Source organism: Artemia franciscana, chromosome 11 (genome assembly GCF_032884065.1).
Source record: "Artemia franciscana chromosome 11, ASM3288406v1, whole genome shotgun sequence".
In the NCBI taxonomy this organism is placed as follows: Eukaryota; Metazoa; Arthropoda; class Branchiopoda; order Anostraca; family Artemiidae; genus Artemia; species Artemia franciscana.
This window is the reverse complement of record NC_088873.1, coordinates 48,032,195-48,055,591: the sequence shown is the minus strand read 5'-3', so window position 1 is coordinate 48,055,591 and position 23,397 is coordinate 48,032,195. Positions and strand designations below refer to the sequence as shown.

The 23,397-nt window shown below is 35.2% G+C and overlaps 1 protein-coding gene across 11 annotated transcripts in view; it reads left to right on the top strand.

Moving 5' to 3' along the window:
- Positions 1-23,397, top strand: part of LOC136033317 (neuroligin-4, X-linked-like) — a 185,402-nt gene that overhangs the window by 67,045 nt on the left and 94,960 nt on the right. For all 11 annotated transcript variants that reach the window (XM_065714108.1, XM_065714110.1, XM_065714104.1 and 8 more), the window contains one exon: positions 7,603-7,724. In XM_065714108.1, coding sequence (XP_065570180.1) covers positions 7,603-7,724 — 122 coding nt within the window. The remainder of the gene's footprint in view (positions 1-7,602; positions 7,725-23,397) is intronic.

Here is a 23,397-nt window from a genome sequence, read left to right as displayed (position 1 = left end):
TCTTTGGGAATGACTTACCCCCCCCCACCATCCCTGGGGGAGGGGCTGTAAGTTACAAACTTTGACCAGTGTTTACATATAGTAATGGTTATTTGGAAGTGTACAGACGTTTTCAGGGGATTTTTTTGGTTTGGAGGGTGGGGTTGATGGGAGGGGGCTATGTGGGAGGATCTTTCCTTGGAGGAATATGTCATGGGGGAAGGAAAATTCAACGAAAAGGGAGCAGGATTTTCTAGCATTACTATAAAAAAAAACAATGAAAAAACATGATAACGTGTTTTCAATTGAAAGTAAGGAATAGCATTGAAATGTAAAACGAACAGAGATTATTACGCATATGAGGGGTTCTAAAAATACTTTTTAGTTCTAAGTTTGACTCTTTACCACAAGTCTACTTTTTCAAACAATTGAAAGCTTTAGCGTAAAGAGCGAGGGATTGCGTCGCTCCTTGCTTTCAGCTAAAAAAATTAGTTTTTTTTATTTAATATCAGCCAGAAGCAAAATATGAAAAACGAGCAAATATTTCAACAAGGAGCTCCGTCAAGTCGTCCTCAGTGCTTAAAAAAAATAAGAAAGAAGAAAAAGAAAAAAAAGAAACAAAGATGAAACAACAACAAAGTCAAACCTTTTTAAGTGAACTGTACGAGATGAAAAAAGACACTGAATCAAACAACGCAAACCAACTTGGAATCAATGAAAGAGAAGTTACCAATTAGATTGAATAAGTATCCTTTGCCTTGCAACAGATTTCGCCTGTCTACAATTTCGGTTTTCATTAGATATCCGGACAGGTTGTCTTAAATTAGACTGGGCGAAAATATTCATAGAGTCTTTTAATATTAAGTTATTATAAACTGGGCTTAAGAAAATATCTCCTGTGTCTATTTATAACCAAATTTATATTTCTTTTTTTTCTAAATTGCATCTTTAAAAGATTGCGGTTGGCCATTTACGGTAGATATTAAAGTTCACTCTTCAAAAAGAGCTAAATGGTCAGGATTTTCGTATATATGCTGGGCCAGAGCTAAATTGAGGTTGTCATTTATAATCTCCAATCTCAGGGACTTATCTATTGAAATTTTGTGTTCATGCAATCGTTCCTCTAGTTGTTGATGGGTCCTGCCAATGTAAAAATTTTCCACATGAACACGGGACTTTATAGACACCACTATCTAGTATAGGGTCCGTTTCATCCTTTCCCGAGTTGAAAAAATGTTCAACTTTTTGTTCAGTTTTGAAAGAAACAGAAAGATTATGTTTTTTTTTAAATTTTTCTAAGTTTGTCGCTGAGTTTCGAGACGTATGGTAATGTAGTGAAAGTTTTTTTTCTCGATTGCTAGTGTAAATGAATCAAGGGGGACGGGCTCCCTATTTCCTGTTTTACCTTTTTTATTCGTCCATCTATTATATTTTCAATGAGATTGATTGGGTAGCCATTACAGAATAGAATATCAATAACATAATCTAACTCGGTTTTTACATGATTATGTTAACTTATTTTTAGCACCCTGTCGACTAAAGAAATTACTACCCATCTTTTTGCTCAAGGAGGGTGATTTGACGAGAAATTTAGATACCGATCATTATGGGTCGTCTTTCTATATATAGAAAATTCAAGACTAGGGATATTCTTTATAATTAAAACGTACAAGAAAGGGAGCTTTCCTGAATCTTCTAGTTCTATTGTAAGTTGAAGGTTCGAGTGAAAAGAACTCAAAGTGGCATCAAATTTTCAAAAGAAATCGAATTCTTCCTCCTTCTTTACGTTACAATTTACACTTAGGTACACAATCTGAAGGCCCAATTAGCCAAAGAATGGGTTTCAAAACTCTAACACATATTTTAAAAGACCATAGACCCAAAAGATATGTCCTTAGTAATAAAATATATAATTTCAAGCCTTTATTACATCAGAATTTATCCGTTCCAGATTTTATCTAAATTTTAAATATCTCACAAAGGTCTTCCGACCCATTTTTAGTTTAACGAAAACTTGCTTATAAGAAAAATTTTCAAAACTGTAATTTCAACATTTTAAACAAACACGGATTTTCCTTCCTAGATTTTGTCCTGGCTCTCCATTGGGAAATCTATCCTCCAAGGTTTTCACACCTATGGAGCTAAGTATTCTATCAAAAGGACCTAAATTTGCAATTGCTCAGACACACGTAAATATATCAGAAATTATTACGAGTGTGGAGTCCGGTATTTTTAGCTCTCATAGTGAAGTTGAAAATCAAGACCTACTAAGAGGAGAAATAGTAAAGAGTATTCTTGATTATAAGCCGTCATTGTCGCTTACAACTCAATCAAAGGAAGAAATTAAAATCCTCCAAAACTTCAAAAAAGATAAAAATACAGTAATTACAAGAGCGGACAAAATAAACACAGTTGTGAATATGGATTCTGCAGATTATCAAAATAAAATAAATACCCCTTCATTGGATAAAAATACTTATAAAGAAATTAAAACTGATCCCACAGATAAAAACACCAAGCAGTTGAGAAAAGAATTAGAAATTTTAAAAGACAATAGACGAATCACCCCTCAAATGTACAGAAAATTTTACCCAAAAGGTTGTTCATCACCAAAATTTTATGGTCTACCCAAAGTTCATAAGAAGGATACTCCGTTACGTCCTATTGTAGCATTTTATAGCTCTCCAGCTAAAGGTTTAGGAAAATTCTTAGCTACAATTTTCAAATCTCTTCTAACAACACAGAAATCTTATACAAAAAATTCCATAGATCCTGTTGAGAAGCTGAAAAATCATAGCATAACAGAAAAAACTATCTTATCTAGTTTTGATGCAATTTCCATGTAAACTTCATGCGATGTCCATAAGTGTGAACAGGCCTTACAAAGAAAATTAGAGGAAAATTCTACTTGTTCAGATTATAAACCTTGGAAATTGACGCAATAATGACGCTTGTACGTCTTTGCAACAAGCTCTCCTTATATTTTATGTTTCGAGAAAAATTTTTCCTTAAGGTAAAAGACCTACTCATGGGTACTGTTTTGTCTCCTTTTTTGGCAAATTTTTACATGGATTTCATAAAACAGTCTGCTTTGAATAGTTTCCCCTTAAAACACTCTATTTGGTTTGGTTTCGTTGATGATATTCTTGCTGTTTGGGAACATGGTCAGGTTAGGTTAAAAATTTTTTTGGCAAATTTGAATTCTTTTGACTCGAATCTTCTATTTACAATAGAACTGGAAATCGTAAGTTTTGTCCCAATTCTTTAAGAATGACCCCTGAATCAGAAAGGCCGTAGAATAAATAGGCGAAATTACTAAAAATACTTTAGCATAAAAAGCGAGGTATTTATCTCCTCCTAAATACCTCGCTCTTTATGCTAAAGTATTTTTAGAACCCCTCATATGTGTAATAATCTCTGTTCGTTTTAAGTTTCAATGCTACTCCTTACTTTCAATCGAAAAAAACGTTTTCATGTTGTTTTTTTTTTTTCATTGTTTTTTATAGTAATGCTAGAAAATCCTGCGCCCTTTTCATTGAATTTTTCTTCTCCCATGACATATTCCTCCAAGGAAAGATCCTCCCACATAGCGCCCTCCGATCAACCCCACCCCCAAAACCAAAAAAAAATCCCCCTGAAAACGTCTGCACACTTCCCAATAACCATTACTGTATGTAAACACTGGTCAAAGTTTGTAACTTACAGCCCCTCCCCCAGGGATTGTGGGGGGGTAAGTCATTCCCAAAGACATAGTTATTATGATTTTCGACTATGCGGAACAAAATGGCTATCTCAAAATTTTGATCAGTTGACTTTGGGAAAAAATGAGCGAGGGAGGGGGCCTAGGTGCCCTTCAGTTTTTTAGGTCGCTTAAAAAGGGCGCTAGAACGTTTCATTTGCGTTAGAATGAGCCCTCTTGCGACATTCTAGGACCACTTGGTTGATACGATGACCCCTGGGGAAAAAAACAAACAAACAAACAAATAAACACGCACCAGTGATTTGTCTTCTGGCCAAAAATACGAAATTCCAGATTTTTGTAGATAGGAGCTTGAAATTTTCGCTATAGAGTTCTCCGATACGCCGAATACGATGGTGTGATTTTCGCTAAGATTCTATGACTTTTAGGGGGTGTTTCTCCCTATTCTCCAAAATAAAGCAAATTTTCTCAGGCTCCAAACTTTTGATGACAAAGACTAAATTTGATGAAATTTATATATTTAGAATCAGCAAGAAAATCCAATTCTTTTGATGTATCTCTTAGCATCAAAATTCCGTTTTTTAGAGTTTAGTTTACTATTGAGCCGGGTCGCTCCTTACTACAGTTCGTTACCACGAACTGTTTGATAGTTAATCTGTTCAAAATAGTCCAAAGTTCATGCAACAATGCCTTTGGGATCGACACAATTCCCGAAGTTCAGTATAAGGATTTTTAGCTGTGCCTCAGGAGCATATCAAGTTTCTATGAAAGCGGTGATCGTAAGAACTTAGAAGGAAGCTTATTTGATGGGAAGCCATAAGTTCTAGTCTGTTTCCAAGAGTCAGAATTGAACGGAATGTAACTAGACCCCCTCCCCACCCCACAACCTCTTTTCCCCAAATAATTCTGACCGATATTTTGATATATCAACTTTGTTCAAAATAGCAATGTCAAATAACTATGGTTCTGGGACTGAACCGCTCTTTCCAGCCCCCAGGAAAAGGACTATAGATCATACTAGTTACCCATCTTTAACTTTTAAAGTTCTTGTGGAAGGAATGGTTGTATAAACTTTCAAGGAGGCTCATTCAATTGGAAATTGAAATTTCTTTTAACCTTTTTGCGAGTCAACAGAGTTCAAAGGGTAACTATCCCCCTCCCTTGCATCCTTCTTTCCCCAAATGCATCTGATGAAACTTTGAAATGGCCATTTTTTTCAAAATAGTTCAAAATTCAAATAACTATAACTTAGGGGGTTGAAAATCCCCTATAGCCCCCAGGGGAAGATTTGTAGCTTAGCAGATTGCCCATTGGACGAATTAATTTTGGAGGGGTTCCATTCAATAGGAAATTGAAACTTTAATTTTTTTTTTTAAGAGTCAAAAGTAATCAGAGGGCAACCGGCCCCGCCCCCTTTTACTCCGTGGTATACGGTAGAGTTGAGTTAGCCATTTTGTTCAAAATACTCCGAAGGCAAAATAACTATGCTTCCTGGGTTGAAACCTCACTCACAGTACCAGAGAAAGAGCTGTGAGATTTGCAAGCTGCTTATTGTTGCTTCATTACTTTGTTTACTTTGAAACTTGGATTTACTGATTTAGAGGCAAGTTTGAATTATGGGACAAGGGCTTTAAGCTAAGGAAATGGTATATTGTTACTTTCATACTTTCTTTACTGTGATGATTTGATAATTTAATATTGTTACTTTTAGGGATTGAAACTTTGATGCTGAAAAAAATTTGGTTTTGAAATGTAGAACTTTGAAAAACTTGAAACTTTGGCAATCAAAAACGAACAGGAATTAATTAAAATAAAAATTTGTGAAAAAAATTTCAAATAAAAGGTCGTGTTAAATTTGAGATCAGCCGAAGCAAAAATCATAATAAGTATAAGTCAAAACGACCAGAAATTACTATTAAAGAATAAATGAAACCTAAAACGAACAGAGACTGAATAAACAATCATATCAAACAATCAATCATATCAAAAACAAACACCATGATGATTTACTTGATATTAACCACGTTTCCAGGGTTGGAACCTTCAGGTCCCATATTTTCACGATTTTCTGATGTATTATGTATACCTTTATCATTATATCCTCAAGATAAAAAACTTCAAAACCAACTTAACTTCATTTTCAGGCTCTTTATAATGTCATAAGGTAATTTGGAAGTGTGATATTTATTTTTCTTGTGGGATATTTTCTGTTATTCCACAGATTAGGGGATAGTCAGGCAGAATGGCCACTTCCCTTTTAATAGTAAGGACTGAAACACCATAGGTTTATAAATTTTCACCCTCTTCATTTTCAGCTTTGATGACTTCTAATATCTCCTAACTGGCCCAACTGTGGTACACGAAGATGAAAAGAGATAAAAAACTGACGTCAGCTCTAATGTTTTATTTTAATTTTAATAAAACATCAAAACTATATTTAGATTGCTAGAGTACCGTGTATTTTTGCAACAGTCTTTGGTGGACTTCATAGAAAAAAATATAGCTGGAGCCACATTATAACTTTATTTACCATCGACTAGTGCTACAACTGTCGTTTCCTCAAAATATTAAGTGCTCAAAAACAATTTCAAAAAATTATGTAAATAATTATAAAAACACAAGTTCAAAAAATTATGTCTCAAAACTAACTTTATTTTCTTTATCCTGGTACCCAATTAATTATTTACTAGTAGAATTCCTCATGTATTAAAGCTAATGCTGCTTCACTTTGCTTTCCCCTCCTTGAATACGAAATCAATGTTATCTGAGATCTAGTTTCTAAAAATGAAGGTGCAAAGTTTGGCTTTGTTACTGCACCTCAGAAAATAACACCGATTCTTTGCTTTCGTTATATTTGAGGCTCTAGCAATTATATTCTTTGTACACGCTCAAATGATTGTCATGTACCAGTGAGACAACGCCGTTCTGCTGCCTTATTATTTGTGATAGTTTTGTAAGCATTGGAAGAAGAAAATCTTCCCTACCCTCAAATGATTAAAACAATACTAAAGGCTGAACAAAACAGCTAAATTACCCCATATAGTTACTCATTCATGATAATTAAAACTGTTTACTATTCTTTGTGCTTCTGAATTTTGAGTGTGGAAGGAAGGCAGACTCAGAGGCAGCTTATACATTTAAAAATTCTTCCTCTCAATCCATTTTGTAAAGTGCCATTATGTTTCTCAGAGGCTGACTTGAAATATCAAGTGCCATTATGTTTCGTGAACATCTAGATACTTACATGAAAAACGTCGAAGAAGGAAACTATGTCTTTAAAAATCCTTATTCTCGTGTAATCAGAGTAAATTGCCCTATAAACGACAAGTCAATCAATTAAAAAAAAAGTCTACCCACCCTTCTACTGAAAAGCCATAGATGGAACTGGTCCACTTTCTGACTCTCATTATACATATAGCAAATTCACGTTAGATTCTGCTTCAAAAAAAATACAACCCCTGTTATTTTCCGCGAAAAAGCTGACAAGAAGAGAGACAGAGTTCCCACAGACCAACTTTGAGCCCAATTTATATAAATAGAAAATTGGCCCTCTTTTTCTTTACAAGGCTCAATATGACTACTTTAAAGTACCAATAAGCTGAAATTAGCAGTATAGCTGAGGAAAACGTGAAATCCAGGACAAAACGTAAGTGTCGCTCATGCGGCGTAAATAACATTTAATTGCGAAATAAATTCTCATACTAGGAATTGGCTACAGTGAGACCTTGGAGTAGCCGAAATAATTTAGGGCAGGTTTATATACCCTCACTACCAGCATATCTAACCTAGGTATGTCCAAAATGAACAACATTTAAACAAAATGGCATTAAAAAAAAATAACCAGTCAGATTTTTTTGCTTGTTGTTCAATGGCCTTTACATTAAGCTAGAACACAACTAATTTTGAGCTATCTTTTATTTCAGAACAAAGTGGCTGAAACAAATACCTCGGCTTTGGCTAAATAGGATGGAAAAGCTGATTTCATTTATTGGAAATCAAAGTGAAGATTGTTTGTATCTTAACATCTACAGGCCTGCACCAAGAGGTATTAACAAAGTAATTTCATATATATATATTCTATATTCATATATATATATATATATATATATATATATATATATATATATATATATATATATATATATATATATATATATAAAAATGTCTGTGTGTGTGTGTGTCTGTCGAGTGACGTCATGTTTGTGTGTCGAATGACGTCATGTTGACGTCATGTTTTCGACTGACGAAATTACAGACCGGGACATCGGGACACAAATGACGACCGGGACACCGGCACATAGGGAATATAAATGACGACACTCAAAGAGAAAGCGACCGGGACACAAGGAATTTTCGATTAGCAATCACCATCAACAAAGCACCGGGACACAAATGACGACCGGGACACAGGGAGTATAAATGACGACCAGGACATAAGTAAAAAAAACTAAAAAAACTAAAAAAAGGTAAAAACTACAAAAAAACTAAAAAGAAAAAAAAAACTAAAAACTAATAAAAAAACTGAAAAGCTAAAAAACTAAAAAAACGAAAAACGAAAAAAAAATAAAAAGAAAAAAAATGAAAAATAAAGGAGAAAAACAAAACTAAAAAAACGAATGTATATACAGACCGGGACACCGGGATACAAATGACGACCGGGACACAGGGAATATAAATGACGACCGGGACACAGGGACACAACTACAACGGGGACGCCGGGGGGCACAGGGGGATATATAAATGACGACGGGGACGCAGGGAATGTTCGATTAGCAATCACAATCAACAAAGCTCAATGGCAATCATTAGAATCATGAGGTATAACTAAAAAAAACTAAAAAAAGGTAAAAAACTAAAAACTTAAAAAAGACCAATTCAAAAACGAATGTATATACAGACCGGGACACCGGGACACAAATGACGACCGGGACACAAGGAATATAAATGACGCCTGGGACACTCAAAGAGAAATCACAGACTGGGACACCGGGACACAAATGACGACCGGGACACAGAGAATATAAATGACGACCGGGACACAGGGACACAACTACGAAGGGAACGCCGGGGGGCACAGGGGGATATATAAATGACGATGGCGACACAGGGAATGGTCGATTAGCAATCACCATCAACAAAGCTCAAGGGCAATCATTAGAATCATGAGGTATAGATCTGAATACGGATTGTTTTCCCATGGACCATTATATGTTGCTTGTTCAAGAGTCGGTAAACCTGACAATCTATTTATATGCACAGACAACGGGACAGCAAAGAATGTTGTATATTCGCAAGTTTTACGTAGTTAAAAACATAGATATATAAGTATATATATACATATATATATATATATATATATATATATATATATATATATACATCTATATTCACAGGTGGGACATAGGGACACAACTACAATGGCGCGTAACTAAAATGGCGCGTGATGGCTTACGCGCGCAGGGGGGCTTGGGGGGGCACGAAGGGCCCCCAACATATATATATATATATATATATATATATATATATATATATATATATATATATATATATATATATATATATATATATATATATATATATATATAAAAAGGAAGACAGAAGGAGAAGGAAGACTGTTTTCCTAAATTAGTGATTAATATAGACCAGCACTTGAATGAGGCCTTAACCCTACTAATCCATACAATCACATAGGTCAAACAGCATAGCCATACACAATCAACCATAAAGAATAACCCATGGACAGGCAGTCATGTCGTCAATAAGTATAAGTCGTCATTTACCAAACAATAAAAACAGTAAAGACAAACAATTCAGAGGCAACAACCCAAGACAAGCGCTCATCAGGAGAATACGCACTTGCCTATAGGGTTTCGGCACTATAAATTCTCTACTCAGTCAAGTGTTGTGCTTACCACAGAATATCTATGGTCTCCCCGTGTTAGGTATCACCCCCAAAATATATGCCTATGAAAAAAAGCAAATGTAGAACAACCAAGTAACACCAAAACAAGCTTATCCTGTTAATATATTCCTCTGCTTAGCAGCAGTAGGTAAACTAAATTTGATAAATTTTACCAAATCACAAATATTAACTCTTTACAAAAAACTTGAATGAGCTAAGACAATTACAGATTTCATCAGTACCATGTGGCTATTTTTGAAAAATCCACTCTTTTAGACACAATTCACAAAATAAATGGCGCTGCATCAACTTTTCGCGAAACTACAAAATTAACCAATAATCTCTCTAAGTATTTCTAGATAATTCTTTTGGTATTTATTTAAAAGTTCGCTATAATGAAAACTGAATTTTTTTTTTAAATTGCCAAGTTAATTTATTTGCAGAAAAACCTCTTAATATCAATTTTTGGTTTAAGATTTTACATCTATTTTTAAAATCAATATAATTACTACAAATCCTTACATATCGAAGTAACTGTGAGAAAAACGCCGAATATGTGATATTTGAGTGTATAGTTCTTTCAGGGAATGGGAAATTAATCACTTCAAAATCCATAATCACTTCAATATATATATATATATATATATATATATATATATATATATATATATATATATATATATATATCTATATATATAAAAATAAGTTGTCTGTCTGTGTGTCTGTCTGTCAGGTGACGTCATGTTTCTGTGTCGACTGACGTCATGAAGTTATTTGTCGTCATTTTTGCTATGACAGTGACGTCATTAACGGTATTTAAGACATTTGTTCACGGAAAAATGTTTAATTGTAAAATGACTGAAGAACCTACAATGGCAGCAGCCGAGGAAGCTGCTCAAAGTGTTTATGCCAAAAAACTTGCTGCTGATAGAGAAAGTAAGAAAAGAAAGCGTTCCGAGGAATCACAAGAACAGCAAGAAAACAGGCTTGCAGCTGATAGAGAAAGTAAGAAAAGAAAGCGTGCTGGGGAATCACAAAAACAGGAAGAAAACAGGCTTGCGGCTAAAGAACGCAAAACCGCGCAGTTAGATGAAAATCCACCTGGACAGCGAGAGTCAAAATATATCAAAACTGAAAATGATAGCGCTGATGATTGGGTTTGGGATTTTGACTTTGGGATTTGGGACACCCGGACACAAATCACGACCGGGACACAGGGAATATAAATGACGACCGGGACACAGGGACACAACTATAACGGGGACGCCGGGGGCACATGCGGGATATATAAATGACGACCGGGACACAGGGATTGTTCGAATAGAAATTACAGACCGGGACACCGGGACACGAATGACGACCGGGACACCCCGGTCGTCATTATTAGAGTAATGAGGTATAGATCTGAATACGGATTGTTTTTCCCATGGACAATTATATGTTGCATGTTCAAGAGTCAGTAAACCTGACAATCTATTTATATGCACAGACAATGGGACAGCGAAGAATGTTGTATATTCGCATGTTTTACGTAGTTAAAAACATATATTTATATCTATCTCTATTCACAGGTGGGACACAGGGACACAACTACAATGGCGCGTAACTAATATGGCGCGTAACGACTTACGCACGCGGGGGGGCTTGGGGGGGGGCGCGAAGCGCCCCACCAACTAGGTGTTGGGGTGGCACGAAGAGCCACCCCAACAGCTAGTATATATATATATATATATGTATATATATATATATATATATATATATATATATATATATATATATATATATATATGTAAGTGAGCAATAATTTCATATGTATGTATGTTCACGAAAACGGCTCAATGTTTTTTCTGGAAAACTTGTAGCTTGGCATATCAAACAGTTCGTGGGACGAACTGTAGTAAGGAGCGACCCGGCTCAATAGTAAACGAAACTCTAAAAAATGGAATTTTGATGCTAAAAGATACATCAAAAGAATTGGTTTTTTTATGCTGATTTTAAATATATAAGTTTCATCATATTTTGTCTGTGTCATCAAAAGTTGAGAAAACTTGCCTTATTTTGGAAAATAGGGGGAAACCTAAAAGTCATAGAATCTTAACGAAAATCACACCATTGCATTCAGCGTATCAGAGAACCCTATAGCAAAATTTCAAGCTCTTATCTACAAAAATGTGGAATTTCGTATTTTTTGCCGGAATACAAACCACGGGTGCGTGTTTATTAGGTTTTTTTCTTCTTCTTTTCCCCAGTGGTCATCGTATCGACCAAGTGCTCCTGGAATATTACCAGAGGGCTCATTCTAACCGAAATGAGAAAATCTAGTGCCCTTTTTAAGTGACCAAAAAATTGGAGGGCACCTAGGCCCGCTCCCACGCTCATTTTTTCCCAAATCAACGGATCAAAACTTTGAGAAAGCCATTTTGTTCTAAATAGTCAAAAACAATATTAACAATGTCTCTGGAGATGAATTACTCCCCAACAGTCCCTGGGGGAGGGGCTACAAGTTACAAACTTTGACCAGTGTTTACATACAGTAATGGTTATTGGGAAGTGTACAGACGTTTTCAGGAGGATTTTTTTTGTTTGGGGGGATTGAGGGGAGGGGCTATATGGAAGGATCTTTTCTTGGAGGAATATGTCATGGGGGAAGAGAAACTCAATGAAAAGGGCGCAGGATTTTCTAGGATTACTATAAAAAAATGAAAAAATAAACATGAAAAATTTTTCAATTGAAAGTAAGGAGTATCATTAAAACGACCAGAGATTGTTACGCATATGAGGGGCTCTTCTCCTCCTAAATACCTCGCTCTTTATGCTAAAGTATTTTTTTATTAATTTTAACTATTTATTCTAGGGTCTTTCTGATTCAGGTGTCATTCTTAAAGAATTGGGACATAACTTAAGATCTAGTGTCAAGAGCGAGGGAAAAACCCCCTTATACACATGAGAAAAATATAAGAATATAAAAGTTTGTTACGCAATTTCTTAAGTTACGTATATTTTTTACTAATAAGAACGTTCGTTAAAAATTAAAAGTTCTAGTTGCCTTTTTAAGTAACCAAAAAATTGGAGGGCAAGTAGGGCTCCTTCCCCACCCCTTATTTCTCAAAGTCGTCTGATCAAAACTAAGAGAAAGCCATTTAGCCAAAAAAAGAATTGATATACAAATTTCATTCTAATAATTTATGTGCTGAGAGCCAAAATCAAACATGCAATAATTCAAAAACGTTCAGAAATTAAATAAAAAAAAACTAGTTTTTTTAACTGAACGTAAGGAGCGACATTAAAATTTAAAACGAACAGAAATTACTCCGTGTATGAAAGAGACTGTTCCCTTCTCAACGCCCCGCTCTTTACGCTGAAGTTTCACGCTATTGAACTATTAACATTTTCTATTGAAGATTAAACATAACGACTAGAAAAATTAATAGCAGTACCATCTGCAAATGAAATTAGGTAGGCACTCGGCAGGCAGAATCACTGACTGCCAATTAAGACAGGTCAACACCTCTATAAACTTTTCCAAGTTATCTTCTTCAGCTGTCGCACTTTGTTTCTTTTTGCTGTATAAACTTAATCCTCTACACATTTATTTTTTCAAACAAACGATGAATGGTCCGAACCAGGGTAAATTATACAATCAGCATAGCTATGATTCAAGTAGGCTACTTTAACCTCACAAAAATATTATCAATTAATGCAGCAAAATGACTAGAAATTCAGCGGTAAGCTCACTAAAGGGTAAAAATCACATGAAATCCCAAAATTAAAAACAAAATCAAAATTATCTGCTATAAAATTGAAAAGGTTAAAATTGAAACATACCATGCAAATAAAAACCAAATCTATAGCAGACATTCCCTTCATCTGCTCATCAGAACCATAATCAAAATCCTCCAAGTGAGCACTTGGCGACCTATACACCACAACACTTTCCATCTTACCATGATTTCAAACTAATAAACCATGCCTTATCTTCAAACGGAATTTCATCTTTACCAAAAACCCAAGGCCACCACGATCCATTCCAGTCCGAGACACTCGTTTTAGCTGGTAATTTAGAAAAGAATAGGCCCAGAGAGACTGATCCTGACTCAAAAATAATTCACAAATTCCAATTATATCAAATTCACTATGCGACTCCTCAATCAACTGTAAAATATTCAAATAACCAATCGCAGCTTGGCAATTCCATGTGCCAAACATGAAACATTAGTTCATCTTTACCTAAACTACAACCATTCTTCGATGGCCAGACAAATTTTCTTTGCTTTAGAATTTTAAACCAAATGAGCATAAAATCATCACATCCAATAAGAATTTCAATATGATCTTCTATCAGGAACTGATTTTCTAAACATCTTGCTAATGTATATTTTAATCACTATCCATCCTGGATTCTAACTACCATCAAACACACCAACAGAAACGGTAACAATAAAAGTACAACTATAATATTAATAATAAAGCAACAAAAAACACCCACAAATAAAATGACTACTGAGTGGTGGGGACATAAAAATAATGCAAAAACAATGTATTTATTACAACTAACAAACAATCACTCAGTTAACATTTGACCATGTGTCATCAAGTGACTTCACTTTTTTGGCGCATAAAAATGAGCTCACAATCTGACCAAACATTTTTTTATACCATAACGATCACGTGCATAATCTAGGATTGACCTTTCCATTTTCGTCAGGAATTCACTAACAAAAATTCCTGATTTAGCTAGCTTTGACTTAGCTCTAAATACACCATAAATAATTTCTTTATTCGCGAACTTCGAAAGTAGAGCTGCCGCAGTGTTAATTTAATTGCTTTGGGCAGTGGGGTTCAAAAATCTGGGTCTGTTCGCTTTTAATGCTTGAGACTGAGTTATAGTTGACAGATCCATCTTGTCTACAATAGTATCAAATGCAGTTACATTTAACTCTACTCTCGGTGTTCGCTTTGGTCCAACAAATACTAATGAATCTGTCAGCTTGTCAGGCTTGAAATTTCATCCAGCTTTTCTTAAAGTTTCTTATTACGATATTCAAGAAGTTTAATTTAGGACTACTAGGAATTTTTCAATGTGTTTAAATTTACCACTGTATTAAAGCTTCGTCGGACCTAAACTCTAGCGTAAAGAGCGGGGCGTTGAGAAGGGAACAGCCCCTTTCATCAACGAGTAATTTCTGTTCGTTTTAAGTTTTAATGTCGTTCCTTACTTTGAGTTAAAAAAAACTAGTTTTTTTTTATTTCTGAAGGTTTTTGAATTAATGCATGTTTGATTTTGACTTTCCGCAGATAATTTATTAAAATGAAATTTGCATATTAATTTTTTTTTGGCTAAATGTCTTTCTCTTAGTTTTGATCGGACAATTTTGAGAAAAAGGGGTCGGGGAGGAGGCCTAGCTGCCCTCCAATGTTTCGGTTACTTGAAATGGCAACTAGATCTTTTAATTTTTAACGAACGTTTTCATTAGTAAAAAAATATACGTAACTTAAAAATTAACTTACATAACGAACTTCTATGTTCTTATATTTTGCGTTATGTATATGAGGGGGTTTGTACCCTCGTTAGTACCTCACTTTTTACACTAAGCTTAAATTTTGTCCCAATTCTTTAAGAATCACCCCTGAATCAGAAAGGTCGTAGAACAAACAGTTGAAATTACTAAAAATACTTTCGCATAAAGAGCAAGGTATTTATGAGGAGAAGAACCCCTCATCTAAGTAATAATCTCTGCTCGTCTTAAGTTTTAATGCTTCTCCTTACTTTCAGTTGAAAAACTTTTTCATGTTTATTTTTCATTGTTTTTTTATAATAAAGCTAGAAAATCCTATGCCCCCTTCATTGAATTTCTCTTCCCCCATGACATGTTCCTCCAAAGAAAGATCCTCCTACATAGCCCCCTTCTCTCAACATCCCCCCCACAAACCAAAAAAATCCCCCTGAAAACGTCTGTACACTTCACAATAACCATTACTGTATGTAAACACTGGTCAAAGTTTGTAACTGGCAGCCCCTCCCCCGGGGTGTGTGGGGGAGTAAGTCATCCCCAAAGACAAAGTTATTATGGTTTTGGTAATCTTCTTTCACAAGTCCTACTAACAAAAATTATTAGCACAAAAGCATAAGCTAAGAAGCAAAAAGAAGAGTAAATGATATTCAGCTCATCCAGACCAGTCACCAGGAAAAAACGAATATAGCATTATCTAATTCTTTTAGCTTTTATTGATTTCCCGTCTACAATAGTGCATCTCCATCACAATAAAAGCTTCAAGTCGGAAAAACATTCAATTTTACTCTTATCCGAAAGCACTAAATGGGAGAAATATTAGAGTTTTGAGTAACGTGAAAAAGAAATAGATACACATTTCGCCTGGATAGTATTCCTCAAAATTGACTAAAACTGGAAGAGGAAAAATAAAAATACAGTGAAACGGCTCAATAATAAAAGAAACTCTAAAAAAAACTTTTTACACAATAGTTACATCAAAAATATCATATTTTTTACTGATTTTAAATATATAAATTTCTTCAAGTTTAGTCTTTCCCATCAAAAACTTAGAGCCTGATAAAATTTGCGTTATTTTAGAAAATAGGGGAAAACACCCGCTAAAGTCATAGAATCTTAACGAAAATCACATCATCAGATTCAAAGTATCAGAGAACTCTATTATAGAAGTTTCAAGGTCTTATCTACAAAAATGCGGAATTTTGAATTTTTTGCCAGAAGACAGATCATGGATATTTATTTTTTGTTTTTTTTCCAGGGATAATCGCTTCAACCTAGTGGTCCTAGAAAGTTGCGAGAGGGCTCATTCTAACAGAGATTAAAAGTTCTAGTGCCCTTTTTATGTGACCGAAAAAATTAGAGGATACTTAGGCCCTTCCACGCTCCTTGTTACGTGTAACGATATGGTTACGTAGTAACAAAATATATAATCTCCATGAGTATTGGACACTCCTTCGAGTTAGTAGCATGCTTTCCATTGCAGTTTGGACACTTAAGTACCTGTTCATCCTTTACTGTCTTGTATTGGGGACATTCCTCAATAAAGATGTTTATTACATAATGAACATCTTCTGTCTCTGTGGCAATTAGAAGCCATGTGGCCAAAACTTTGGCAATACTGTCTTTACTGTCTTGTATTGGGGAACATTCCTAAAGGAAGTGTTGTCCATTACATAATAGACATCTTCTGTCTCTGTGGCAATTAGAAGCCATGTGGCCAAGACTTTGGCAATTGATGCACTATTGTCCAGGGTATAAATTGCTTTACTGTATACCTTGCATTCCAAACAGAGAATTTCAGTGGGAATTGCACATCCAGATTGAAGGTGCAAACCATAGGGGCAACCATGGGGCTTGAATTTTGAAGGTCATTGTCACTTGTTGGTTTCTATCATCATCTTCAATCTCTCTAAAAAATCACCCAAATTCGTGACTTCCTTAGATAGGATGAATACAATACCTTTTCTGTTTCTGATTCGATTGGCTTTGGAGCTTGGACAAAACATTAATTTTACCTTATAACCATTTCGTGCTATATCTGAGACAGAAATAGCTACTGATTGGTTCATAGCAATTATGAAAATAGAGTCATCCGGTACAAGTCTTTCTGATATCAGCCGTAACAGCCTCTACATTCTTGTTTCTGATGGCGTTCAGACAGTTTTTTTTGTAATAGCTGGTCTACTCCCAAATGTCGGTGGCTGGATCCCAATGTCTCATCTGGATTTTTTACTCCTAGGGCCATAATCCTCACACCATAACCATTTAGGTCAGGGGTTACAGGACTATTAGGTGTCCTATCAGTCATCAGGAATAAATTAAATACCAATAGCGTAAGTTAGAAATAATGAGTAAAACAACAAAGTTAAGTAAATAAAATAAACACCTGTAGAGGGGGGACCCTCAGTCAATAGTAGCAAGTATTGAGCAAACAAATAAATCAGAAGCAGGCACTGCACTAAGTGTCTGTAGGTTGATAAGCACTCTCAAACCAATTCAAAACAAGCCAAAAACCATGGTTGCACCGCACATCAAATGTAGAAGAGTCAGGGACACAAAGGAAAGAGCTCCTTATGAAATTATCAATAAACCGTGTCACAGAGCTATCCCAACAAGGGAAATAGGAAATTGAAAGTATTTGGTATAGTTCAAATTCAATTCAAATAAATTCATAACAAGAGGCAATTACTTTTATTAGGATTTAACACACCATCTGTAAAAGGATTAGTCTCTTTTTTTAATTGCAACAGGATTATTATGTTGTATTAGTTTTTTCTTCATGGGGAAAACATAAAACATTTCATTGACGTATTTACATATATCAAAGCTGGTGTAACTAAATATATAAAATAGATTGTAAAAAGGAACATCTTTATTTGAGGAGATAACTTTGGGAAATTCAAAACCATAAAAAGCTTTTTGTAAGTCTCATCGTCATCCGGCTGTCTGAAAAGGGGTCTCAATGGCCCATTAGTGAATTTTTCAGCTCCATTGTGAAATCTCTAAGCAATGTTGTTAAAAATTGACAGGAATTTAACTGCGTTATCAGTCGAATCAATGTGGGTAGTATAACTGGGAGTCTTAAGGGTTGTATTACTAAAATTTGACTTCCTTTGAGTTGGTTTTCGACATTTTTAAAGGGGGTATGCTAAAAAACTTTTAGAGACTGTCCTTTCGCGAACTTATATAAGTAAGTCCTACTGCTCTGGTTAAACAAAGAAAATTACAGGCTCATTAAATCTGAATATGTCTATCTCTGGCACAAAATGGGAAAAGTTAAATGGATTTTGACAAATTTTTGGCAAAGTAAGTGTCGTAATTCAAGCTCTTCAAGTTAAGACAAAACGGCTCAATCAGTTTTTAATACTTTGGCCGCACAAACTAAATAAAAACTTATAATGGAAAGATAGGACGATTCTTTAAAGTACCGCGTGCTCTAAAAGCCAAGCAAAATCAATAATGTTAAGACGATACAATTATTTCGATAATCTCATGACTTATAATGAGCCCATTAACGAACAAGCTTGACTGAAAATGAATCGCATTTAGCTATCACGAAATGTGCTATTAGAAGAAACTGGAACGAAGAATGGAGCAATGATTTCCCAGACGATAGTTTTATTCCCCTGAGAACTGCTTGAACATTAGCCTGGTGTCACTGGAATATTTTTTAATAAAGGAGAACATGCGGTGTTGTTTTTTTTTTAATAGAAGCCTTTTTCAGCAAAGAAAGATCAAGAAACAACGACTCCAATTGATATCAAAAATAGTAGTAGATATAACAGTCGTTTAGTAGACTTAACAACCATTAGATGAGTTTCTCTTTTATCATGGATTCATCTCCTGTAACCTATAAACTAAGACAGGCACAAAGTCAAAAACTTTAAACAGTAAATGAAGAGTAATGGTGTGTTGCCTCTCCATCAAGAACCTTAAACCTTACCATAACTCAATGTTTTTACAAACAAGCAAGTTACCCCCTCCCCTTGACAAATACCCACTCTGGCCAGAAAATAGCCTCGTGGAAAAAAACCGCAGACCCCTTCCCACAAATCCCGGTGCACAAACCATTCTTCAGAAATACCAAGTGCAGAAAATTCCTCCCCTAGGAAATCCCCGAAGAAAATTCTCCCCTGTGGGAAATTCTTCCCAATAATCCCCCCCCCGTCACAAAAATTTTCTCATACGCAAAATTGAGCAGCCAAGAGAAAGGGCAAAATAGGTACCAATTTTATTTCCGTATAATGCCCAATATTTTATTTGGTTAGGCTGCATGTTCTATAAAATACACTAAAAAAAAAAAACAATAAAAAACATGCCCGTTAAAGTTGATAGTTCTTTTATTTTGACGTAATATCCAATAATTTTTTTTAGTTATAATTCATGTTCTTTAAATTATACTAAAAAAACAAAATAATAATTATAAAAACATCCCTCAGAGTATATAGTTCTTTTATTTTGACTTAATACATTTTTTCAATTTCTTTTTTTTTTAGTTACACTACATGTTTTTCTAAACTTTTGGATCTAAACCCGGTGTAGCACTTTAAGCAATAAATAAGTAAAGCAAAATTATTACATTGAACCTTATTGGCTCTTTACGGAAGTATTGCCTCTGACTTAGACAGGTTAGTACAACTTTCAGTTTTGCTCAAATGAACATAAAAAATTATCAAGGGGGAATATGGGGAAAATTATCTGGGGAGAATTACATATATATTTAATAATATGTATCTTAGTAAAATTTTTAGATAGCCATTTTGTTTAACTCGGTTCAATGGTCTAATAAGTCTGCCTCCGGGATCAACCCTCTGCCCCCATCTACCGCGGCAAGGGCTGTAAGCTCTGTAAGTTTCCCATTGTTAACATGTAATATTCAAAAGGTTGGGTCCTGGGAATTTTGTAGACTGACTAGGTCTGTGGGCCAAGGATCACCTCTTTTTTTTAAGGTAATATGGTTGAAGGAACAGGGCACGATTAATGCAAATTTTAGAATTATTTTATTTGTCCTTATTTATTACCGTCTTTTCCTTGATTCATAATGGGAAATACTGGATGATTTGGCCTGTGATATTGAGATACCTAAATAAAAACAATCATACCTGCCTCGGGGTATTTTGTGGCCCATCTTTATCTTTCCATCTTGATTATCTGCTTGTTAAGACTTAATGAATTTCTGCCTAAGGCTTAATGAATTAAGGCTGAATAAATGAGTTATCGAAGAAATTTTGTATTAAACTCATTCACCTTGATATCGAAAGTTCTAGTTCCCTATTTATGAGTCAAAGGTGATTGGAGAGCAAACAGCCCCCCCCCCACCCTACAAACACTGTTTTTTAAACAGACTAGACTGCACTGATGACTTACTCTATTATTATCTCAAATAATTAAAATTAGTATATTCTTTAAATTAGCCCTATTTTTTAAACAGGGGGCTGCATATGTCAGGTGACACCTCATTTTGAAGGTCTTTCCACCTGTTTCAACAATCAATGACAGAAATAAAACGCTGGGCCAGGGTCTAGGGGCATATCTGAGAGCCACGGGTCAGGCCATTGGGGAATAGGCGAGGGATCACTTCTTTATTTTAAAGGTATATGCCCCCCACGGACTCTTTCCCTAAACACTTCTGAAAAAATTGTGATTTCTAAAAAATCCTTGTTTTGATTTTTTTTTCAAAAGAATTTCAATAAATTTGTACCCTCTTTTACTAATGTACTTTGCAGGGAAAGAGTTTCAATAAACTTGTAAATTCTTTTACCAATTCACTTTGTAAACTCATTCGACTGGAAATCAAAAGTTCTAGCTCCCTAACTTGAGTCAAAAGTGATCGACTGGCAACCAGCTCCCTCCCTCCCTCAGATACCCTTTTTTCATTAAAATGGGCTAGATTGGACTTACCACTAATTGATTTATAATTACTAATTTATACCAACACAAAAAACAATTTCAGCTAATGATAAAGAATTCAAATCTTGTTAATTTTTTTCGCATTAAGAACCAGAAAAAAGAGCACCAATATTGTATGTTTGAAGGAACTCACTTCGTATACCCTCTGCCCTCCGAACAGTTCGTGATAATGAAATGAAAGTACGAAGTGACCTGTCCCAATAATAACCGAAACTCTAAAAACAAAGTTTTTATAACAACTGAATTCGAGAATCGAATTTTTATGCTGATACAAAATATGTGTATTTTATTAGGTCTAATGTAATCAATCAAAGGTTACAGACATGAGAAAATTTTCCCAATTTCTAAAAAGGGGGAAGTTTTTTGATATTCATGAAAATCATACCCTCAGATTGGAAAATCAGAGAGCTGTACTGTATTGTTTTCAAGCACCTATATACAAAAATCTGAAATTTTACATTTTTTGCCAGAAGCAAGATCATATATGTGCGTTTATTAACATTTGTTTTTTCCAGATATGATCGTACCAAACCAGGGATCCTAGAACATTGGGAGAGTGCTCATCTGATCAGACATTCAGACTGATCAGACAAACAACAAAAGTTTTTACTTCTCTTTTTAAGCGACCATAAAGATTGGAGGGCAACTAGCTATCTTTCCAATACCCCTTCCCCCCAGTGTCATCTGATTAAACTTTGGAGATATTCAAACCAATAACCATTCTTTTGAGGATGATATATCCCCCCGCAGTCCGTGAAGAAAGGACAGAATCACTAAATTACGCAATTTGCCCAGTGCTCGCATATTGTATCTATTACTAGAAAAATACGCATGTTTTTGGGGGAGAGGTTTATTTTCTCACAGTTTTTTGACGCATCATTGGGAGCGCAATAGTGCTGCCTAAATGAAAAACGATGTGAGTACAATTTACTATATATTTATTTTGTTTTTTTTTTATTGTTTTTCTTCTGGCCAGGGTACTTCGTACAGAAGAAGTTGTCGTATAAACCACAAATGGAGCTCATTCGATCGAAAATTGAAAGTTCCAGTGCCCTTTTTAAGAGCCAAAAGTGATTGAAAGGCAATGTCCCCCTCACGTCAATCCTTTCCCCAAATAAGTTCAATCAGAAATTTGAAGGGCCCATTTTGTTCAGAATAGTTGAGTGGTGAAGTAATTTCGTCTTTGGGGTGAAACCCTCCCCACCGCAGTCCTCAAGGCAAGGTACATGAGTTATGCTAGTTCCCCATCATGAACATATAAGGTTTTTATAAGGAACGTATAGTAATGAATATTATAAGGAACATATAAAATACAGTAGAAACTTTGAAGGAGGCTCATTAAGTTGGAAATTAGAAGTTCTAGTTCCTTTTTAAGATTCAAGCGTTAAGGGAGGGCAAATAGCCGCCCAACGTCCTCGTTTCTGCAAATAAATCCAATAGCAATTTTAAGATAGCTATTTTCTAACTCAAAAGATCATATAACAAGGCAAAAACATAAAGTTTAGATGAGGCTCCTTTGACTGGTAATTGCAACTTTTAGTTCCCTTTGAAGAATCAAAAATGATAGGAGGGCAACAAGCCCTCCCCTCCCCCCAGTGCCCTCTTTCTTGCAAACATATCTGATCGAAATTATGAGTTAGCCATTTAGTAGCTATTTTGTCCAAAACAGTCTAAAGAACAAATAATAATCCCTACAGGGTGAAACGAAATCCGAGAACCCAGGGGCAAAGGTTGTAAATTATATTTTGGTGGCATGTAAGGTTTTACGGAATGAGTGGTATTTAAACTTCGGAGAGAACTCATTTGATTGGAAATCATAAGCTATAGTGCCCTTTTTAATAGTCAAAATTGATGGGAGGGCAGCCAGGACCCCCCCCCTGAAGCCAATCATTTCTCAAAACACATCCAATCGAAATTTTAAAACAGCAATTTTGTTCAGCACTTCTGAAATGTACAGTAATTATGTATTTGGGGATGTAAACCCCTCCCTCCAGCCCTCAGGGCAAGGGCTGAAAGTTAGATAATTCGTCCATTATTCACTTATAGTATATGATATTTAGAAAGGTGGGCATTGTTGACCTTTCCTTTTCAAAAAGACGAACAGCATTTAGGTGAGCCTTTCAGAGAATGTTAAGGGGGAGTGTTGAACTAAATGAAAACACATTATATGCAGACGGGTTGTCAAAATGGTGTAACTCAGGAATGAATGAGTATATTAATTTACAGCTTCCAGGAAATGATAAGGGAGATGATTAGTCAGATGCAACGTTATAACATATAGTAAAGGCCATAAGGTTTCAGTGTTTGATTATTTATGTATTTTTGTATTTTGTTCCAGAGGCACTTCATATGGAAGTGGTGGTTGTATTAACTATGGAGGGGCCTTATTTGACTGG